Genomic DNA, 7,863 nt, shown 5'->3' on the forward strand with positions numbered 1-7,863 from the left:
TATTTCCGCTTTTATTGTAGACGCCTTATATGTGTAGACATATGGCGGGTCTGGGCACGCTACCGGGAGGGCCTCTGCCGGTCCCGGGGCGTGACACACACACACATATATAGAATTATGCTACTATACTATTGATAGTACCAAGCGCCGGGTGCTATTGAGTTTCTGGCCGTTAGATTAAAAAATATACGGTTAGAATGATACTGGTCCCTTAAGATTGAGTAGGTGGTTGATTGAATAGTATAATCTAATAGATGAAAATAATCAAAGAATAAATCTAACAGTAAAAAACTCGACAGTATCAAGAGCTTGATATTATTGATAGTATAATAGTCGGACTCTCTCTCTCTCTCTCTCTCTCTATATATATATATATATATATATTGTGAGTGTAAATGTATGCATCTCTACTTATGTTATATTTACAACTATATACAACCAAATGACCACCAACACCGAAAATTTTCATTATCACCTATGAAAATTTTCAACCACCATATAATACAAGAAAAAAATGCAGAGACACACTACCTGAATACTGTAGTGAGTTTTGAAATGGACAAACTTGACTTAGAAAATCCTTGATTTCAATGGTAAACTCTCATTAGTATTTATTCATCATAAATTCAGTAACTAAAAGTAATTTCACTTGATGCATGGAATATAAATTATTCAATTACTTCTATTTTACCAAACTACAGAAACCAACGGAATGCATGACAAGCTAACCGATAATAATAAGAACGTACCGGCATAGAATTTTAATTGAGAAGAGAGGAAACAGCAAAGACCGCGATGTCGCACTCGGCTGTTTCAAAATGAGTTATAGTTCAGATGATGTTTGTGCAGTTTTATCTAAAATATAATAAGCAACCAAAAGAAGTACCAGAAATTAGGGATTGGAGTTTTTTTGACATTCAGCTGGGTGGTGATGGGCAGAGCTTTCTTAAGGTGACAGAAGTCCTTCTGCCCTGCTGGATCTCCTTCCCTTCCCACACCTGATTCCCCGGCTTCCGGTTTATCTCGTGCTTCCACAGATACCGCACTTCCCCCGACATGAGAACCAACGAGCCCGGGGTTAACAAAACAGGGACTCTCTTCGTAAGCTCACGATCTTCCTCTAGGGTTGCGGTTGTGCCGACTTCCATGTCTGTCGTAGGCCGCGTGAAATGCATTATGCATGGGGATTCTAAGGAGACTATCGCGATCCCGTCCTCGAACCGCATCAGGTCAACATGCGCGCAGATTCCCTGCATTGTGTGGGGAAAAAAAAAAGCTGACGGTCGTGACATAAATGTACAAAATTGGAGATCTTCGAAAAGGAAATATAATACATTCAAATCATATTTTTCATCCTTAACGGCTGATTACAGAAAGTTTTTATACTTCGAACAATTGCAATCGTGAGTTTCTAGTTCAGTAGGTGTATCAATAAAATTCGTCGGTCGATAAGCGTCTGGAAATGCATTGAGATGACGACCACCTATGAAGATAAAAACTAAACTATTAGGACCAATCTGGCACAGATGCAAGACATTAGGTAAAAATGTTGTCATCTAGATTCTGCAATTTACTGTAGTGCATGCACAATACATTCACATGGTAGTCGAGTCGTCGTCTCAGTTTAGGGTTCTGACAAAGTCAATAACTAATGAATTGATTCGCAAGCTTATTGATCTACATATCTGTATCTGCAAGATTCTATAGTATGGTGACAAAATTGGTTTCAATCGAATCTTCAAGGACTTGTACAAGAAAACAAGAGTGACTTAAATGAGTTGGCTTCGATGCAGAGAAACAAAAGTTAATGGTGAAAAAGCACACAAATTGAAACCGATTACCCGATGAAAAGTACAGGATTAACTCTATTGTGTCAACGATGAAGCTTCTTGAGATGATCTATGCCTGATCCAGCTGGATTGACAAAAACTCAACGGAATAACATGCTTCACACTAAGTTAGCTTAACAAAAAATGAATCTTCTCAGTACGTCTCTATTTAAAGAGGACTCCCTCCTTAAAAGACCGGTAAGAGAAAGAAATGAACTCGTATGTCTTGATTGTATTTTTTGCCAAGCCATTTTTGTTTCGCTTCAAGATCTTCCATCAACCTCGCTACTTATCACGGTGCACATTGGAGATAATGAGAAACTACTCGGGTATAAACTAGTAAGAGCTACTTGGGTTTAAGCATTTGTGCCGTGCGATTAAAAGACCTTTTCCATTCAAGTTACTAAAACCAGTGGCCAAGACATTGCACATTCTTTAGTGCATCTATCTCTAGCTGCAATTGTGAGACCCCGTTTCTGTCAGTGGGGACTTGTCGACAGTTCTGGAGAGTGTCAAGACAAGCCCGAGTTGCGTTGGCGTCAAATAGACGCGAAACGGACTCCGTTTGACGCGAGGTCATCTTTCTGTGTGAAAATCTGCGAAATTGCAGAATTTTTACTCTGCTGTACCGGTACAAGGGTTGGTCTGTACCGGTACAACCACCGTGGGAAGTCGCTTGCTATACCGGTACAAGGGTCCGTCTGTACCGGTACAGGATGCGCGACAGGAGGTTGGTGCCCACGGGTTTGGCCTTGTACCGGTACAGCAAGCCGTGTACCGGTACAAGGGAGTTGGTGGAGGGATAAACCATTGGACTGACCTCTAGTTAGAAGCTTTCTGTGTTCTAGGAACGTCGACTAGCTTATCTAGTAGTTACGCGCCGTCTCCTATGAACAAGAACTACCAATGAAATAAGTCGAGGGCCATTAGGTGTGTATTGGACTCGCTTGGTAGGAAGAAGAAATGTTTATTGTGGCCGCGGGGGGTTCCGCTGTGTGACCCAGAGTGTTTGGGAGATAGGTAGTCTAGGACTTCAACGCGGAAATCGAGAGAGTCGAGACGGCCACGGTAGGACATTCCATGGAAACTCTAACCACGTCAAGGTCCTTGATGTAGTTAGTGTTTGAGTTAGAGGGAGAGGCCGCCGTTACAGCAGTTGAGTCCCCCTTTGTGTAGGCTTTTGAGCGCTTGATGACCCTACAGGAGCTCAGAGCCGCGGCGGCATCCATGGAGGTGTTGACAGCGATCCTTTCGCTATGTGGGTGACGAGTCGTAGGCAGCTCGGGAGCGGCTTCTATAGGTCCACCGTTTGTCGCACGAGGACGTCGGAGACTTTCATTTGAGGAGGACCGGACCGAGCGCCTTGCAGTGGCAGGAGCGAGGTGTCAGCTAGCATCGTATCATGGCGCGGTCGGTTAGGTATGGCTCGTGATGCAGCTTCAGGACGTCGACGGGATTGTGGTTGTCCAGACGCCCGTACTAGGTTCTCAGATTGACGTGGCCTGTCCTGGTTGTTGTGAGACATTGGACGTTCTGTACCAGCCCCTAGACGTGGAGAGCACGGACTCTGTTGCGAGGATTGAGATCTGGTACGTTGTTACGTTTACGAGCCGATTGTTTCCTTACGCTACGTGGCCATAGTTTTTCTCACGCTTGAGATTACGGTCTTTAGTTTCACTATGGACGGTGGTGAGCCAGCCGACGACTTCTCAGGAGGTGGACTCGACGTATCTGGGACGGTGAGCCTCGGACGACAGCGGCGAGTGGGCTGGCGCCGTGTCTGCTAGACAGGAGGACCGCTATCGAGCCACGACGAGGCATTCTGACGACACCACGACCACCACGGCTTCGACTACTGCCACGACCTCTACGACGAGCCCCTGTGCGACGGGAGTACACAGGGCCGACTGGTGTAGGCATCGTGGACGGGAGAGATACGAGCGTGACGGCTCCGGTCACACCAGGGGGCGTCTAGTGTGTGACACCGCAGGAGACTCAGACGGGGACGACTGCCCTAGGGGACCTTGCGACTGCGGGGCTTCTGGGTGCTGGGACTCTTGCACTAGCACCTCCAGAGCCGCCTGCAGACGATGAGCTGACGGGAGGCAGTAGACCTTTCCCCGCGAAGGACAGGACTGGGACGGGGTGCCGGACTCAGGAGAGGACGTCGCTGTGGAGCGGAGAGAGGTGGGTATTCCGGACGAGATATCTGCGTAGGTCCCAGGAGCTGGAGACGCGGGCGTGATTGGACTTCTACAGGCCAGAGTCGGGGACGAGCTTGTACATATGAGCCACGCGGAGCAGAGACCGGTGTTTACCATGTGTCAAGTCCTCAGCTCATTTGAGGGCTTGCATGAGGACGTGACCCGCTAGAGGGACGACTTCAGAGGAGTTTAGGAGGAGCTCGAAGACGAAGTGTGACAACCCTTTCTTGTAGGGTTTGTCGTAAGGTGTCTTGAGCAGGGTTGAGTCGACACGGCGGTGATCGGGGACCAGAGCGGAGCAGGAGGCGGTGGTCAGTACTCGTAGTGGACGATCTGTCACATGAGGGTCCCCATGGACGAGGGGGAGACCTTGCTTGTCTAGGAGCTTATCGAAGAGGTAGCGTGACTGGGTAGGGAGATGTTAGGTCCGGAGTCACGGAGACGGTAGCTTCTAGCCACCTAGTTTTGCCGCTTTTGCTCGATTAGAGAGGCAGGTGGCGAGGACGAGCCGGAGTCAGTTGCCATGACCGGGGGATCGTCCGCGTTGTCCGCGATGACCTTGACGACGGCTACCTCCCTGACGACGTCGAACACGACAGTGACCTCATCAGCCCCCACCTTGACTACTGAGACCACGGGAGCCATGTCTTGAGCCACCGACTCGATAGGAGAGTGTGTTGGAGACGTTATCGAGGGGGACGACAGAGCAGTGGAGTCAGTCCCGTCGGTTGACACGTGAGTCTAGTCCCCCACGCGATCGGAGACCAGCGCGTGAGCCGAGATGTTGTCCCCCATGTGAGCGGGGGTCAGACAGTGGGACGAGGACGACTCATGTGACGAGGTAGGCGAGTCTAGAGAGTCTTCCAGGTCGTACTAGGGCGCGGTTGACCCGCGCGAGGGCGTTGCTGCCAGCTGGGGCCGCTGCTATGTATCGACTTTCCTTGTTAAGCCCCAATCTATGTTGTTTTGTGAGAGCTGGGTTAGTTGCTTTCAGATCTTCCGCCAGGGACAAAAGGAGGTTTTAATACAGCAGACGTCGGTTGTATTAAAGAGTCCGGTTTTGTCCATGAGGAAGTTAGTGAGTGGGGTGAGATCCTCCTCAATCTTGTTTATTAGTAACTGAAAGCGTTAATTATAGTGCGGAGAGCGCAGAACGAAAGGATTCCAAACGGTTTGAATCCAAAGGATCCAGGGGTGCTGGATGTCGTTTCGAGACTATGGTTGAATTAGACAGTGCGGGGCCTACAGAACAAGGGGCCCGTGCGGCTGTTTAGGCGGCATATGTTCTTTAAAAAGGACATATGCTTCGCAGTGACCATGGACATCTTTGTTGTTATGATGTTTGTCATCATATCTCGTCTTCTTTATTGATTTCATTTGCTCGAAAAATATGTATCAGTGTTTAGGGTTCATGTTTTGGTGAGCGTGACCGCTCAAGTTGACGATACATGTTTTCGAGGTTTTCTTTTTAGTGATGGACGACATTCCCCTCCTGCGGAGATTGAGCTAGTCAGACCATCCCGAGATCGAGCGCTGCGGGAACGGTGCTAGGACGAGTCGTCTCCTTCGTCGTCGGACATGGACGCCGAGACGTTTTATCGCCATTTTCTTGTCCCGCACTCTTGATGACATTTGTGTTCATCAGGAGTCACCCGTGGCGGTTTTTGTTTGTAGCCAGTGGGTGATTCAGATGTCTTCCCTCGTTCCTATCTTCCTTTCGTCCTTCGTATGAGATGGCGATAGTAGGTGATGTGATAGTACGAGATGTGATTGGTTGTTGACATCCTTTACAGTTTAGACTGGGTTAGGTTAGCCCTGACATTCGTATGGGCAGGGGCCCTGACACTTATGTGGGCAGGGATGGGGCAACGCTGATAGCCGAGATAGGTGAGATGACCAGGCACCTCTCGTTCAGGTTGACCGTACTCGCTGTGGTTACGTTTTCGTGTTCGGACTGAGGCCTCACCGTGAGCACCCGCGATGGGTTGGCTCATACGTCGCATAGAGACAGCTCGAGTTAGTCCGAGGTTGATCGGTTCAATTCATTAGCTGAGATTTACCAGATTGTTGGTTGTCCATTGCACGGGAGCCGTGTTAGACTACGGTTTTTCCGCTATGCCCAGGTGGCAGTTGAGACTGCCGTGGGTTGTCAGGCTTTGCTGGACTTGCTGGGACATTTTTAGGTGAGCCGCTTGGTCGTGCTCACATTTATGTAAGATTTGATAGACCTCATGAGCAGAGCTTCTTTGACGCTGTCATGTTAAAAGATTGCCGAGGACCTCGATTTAGTCCATCATTGTCACTGTCCAGGTTTAGCGTCTAAAAGAGGATTAAGTTAAAGGTTCAGGTTGTACATATTAGATAAATTTAATATTTTGTACGAGCTCTTAAGTCTAAAATGGTTAGCTCTTAGTAAGTTCTTAAACTCGGTTTGATCTAATGGTTTTATCTCTAGATATGTACAGCTGCTAATACTTGAATCCTCAGCTTGGCTACATTGGGTGGAGTTCACGTTAAAGGACCGTCGCTTGAGTCGGAGCCGGTGGGCGCTACGACGACCTAAGGAGTCCCTGGTGGATCTGGCCAGCGGCTCGATTTTGCTGGTTTTATTGTGTTTAGTCGGATTCAAATGTCGTCGACTCTTTCCAAGTCAAAGCTGGTTCGATTGGAACAGGTTTTTAACGTTTACTCCCGAGACACCTTAGGAGAGCGTCAGATCTCAGGTTACTTGGTTCAAAGCAGCGCTAGGCTGCGAGGATGCGCCTCTTGCTCGGCTTTATGATTGTCAGCTGCGTCCTTTAGACACTTTTGTCGTGCGCACCCGTTGAACCTTAGCTTCTACCTAAGCCCCTTTTTACGCTGGTTTTGTTGAGTGGAGGTGTCACTCCTTGATGCTGCGCCGCTGTCATTGCAGCTTCTGTGCGGGAGCGGGCCGGAGGAGCGTCGCGGGGCCAGTGTGCGCGTGAGCTTGCCGAGCGCCGCGCTGCAGCCGCTGCTTGAGGGAGGTTGGCGTGTGGTTGGGCCGGATCTCTCTCTCTCTCTCCTTCCTCTTACCCACTTCTTCACCCTTTAGAGAGAGAGAGTCGAGTGAGACGTCGATTTATCTCTCTCTCTACCACTGTTCTTGCTCCTTTTTTTTTAATGACAANTAAGTCTAACGGAGCCGATCGTCGATTTGGAAGCCGCATCATCGAAAACAACTTGGTAGCACGGAGCGCTCCGTGCTACTGATAGTATAGTAGCCTAGTTCTATATATATATATATATATATATTTGTCGATGCTTCAAAGTCGCCGCCTATAAAGTAGTATTTTGCGTAATCCAAAAGCAGAACCTTTTATTATAGTATTTGTAAAAGCTGATTCTGAGCTCTTTTACAGAACACAGTATTTTTCTCAATCCAACTCTTTCGCTTTTATAAAGTTATTTTGTTTTATGTAATGCTAAGTTTCAAGCAACTGTGTTGTTTGGTTTTGTATAATGAAGTTGTTACAGCATTACAAATAAAATCACTTCTAAGGCTAATTTCATTGTTCAGATCGTTTCACCAGCATTCAATTACTGCAGTTGAAATTTTAACTGCAGCAGCTGAAGAAAGTAATTTTAGATAAAACGATATACATTGATGGTATTTTTACCATCCCATGCATAAAATAATAAAACTCATAAATGCAATTTGTACTTTTTTTTTTCTTTCTAAAACATCCAACCAAATAAATACACAAGATTTTATATATATATATATAGAGAGAGAGAGAGAGAGAGAAATAAACTATTATACTATTGATAGTACCAAGTCCAAAAAATAAAATAAAAGGAGAAAATGACAA

General features: G+C 47.1%; 1 protein-coding gene across 4 annotated transcripts in view; it reads right to left on the bottom strand.

The window, feature by feature from the left end:
* Positions 571 to 7,863, bottom strand: part of LOC109719066 (uncharacterized protein P8A3.02c) — a 23,053-nt gene continuing 15,760 nt past the window's right edge. The window contains exons 5-6 of one of the 4 annotated variants that reach the window (XM_020245580.1): positions 916 to 1,250; positions 571 to 808 (exon numbers count right to left, since the gene is read on the bottom strand). In XM_020245580.1, coding sequence (XP_020101169.1) covers positions 918 to 1,250 — 333 coding nt within the window. In that variant the 3' untranslated portion in view covers positions 571 to 808; positions 916 to 917. Of the gene's footprint in view, positions 809 to 886; positions 1,251 to 7,863 lie in introns of those variants that run through there. The other 3 variants (XM_020245579.1, XM_020245583.1, XR_002218598.1) reach the window with 3 other exon arrangements.

This window comes from Ananas comosus, linkage group 13 (genome assembly GCF_001540865.1).
Source record: "Ananas comosus cultivar F153 linkage group 13, ASM154086v1, whole genome shotgun sequence".
Taxonomy (NCBI): Eukaryota; Viridiplantae; Streptophyta; class Magnoliopsida; order Poales; family Bromeliaceae; genus Ananas; species Ananas comosus.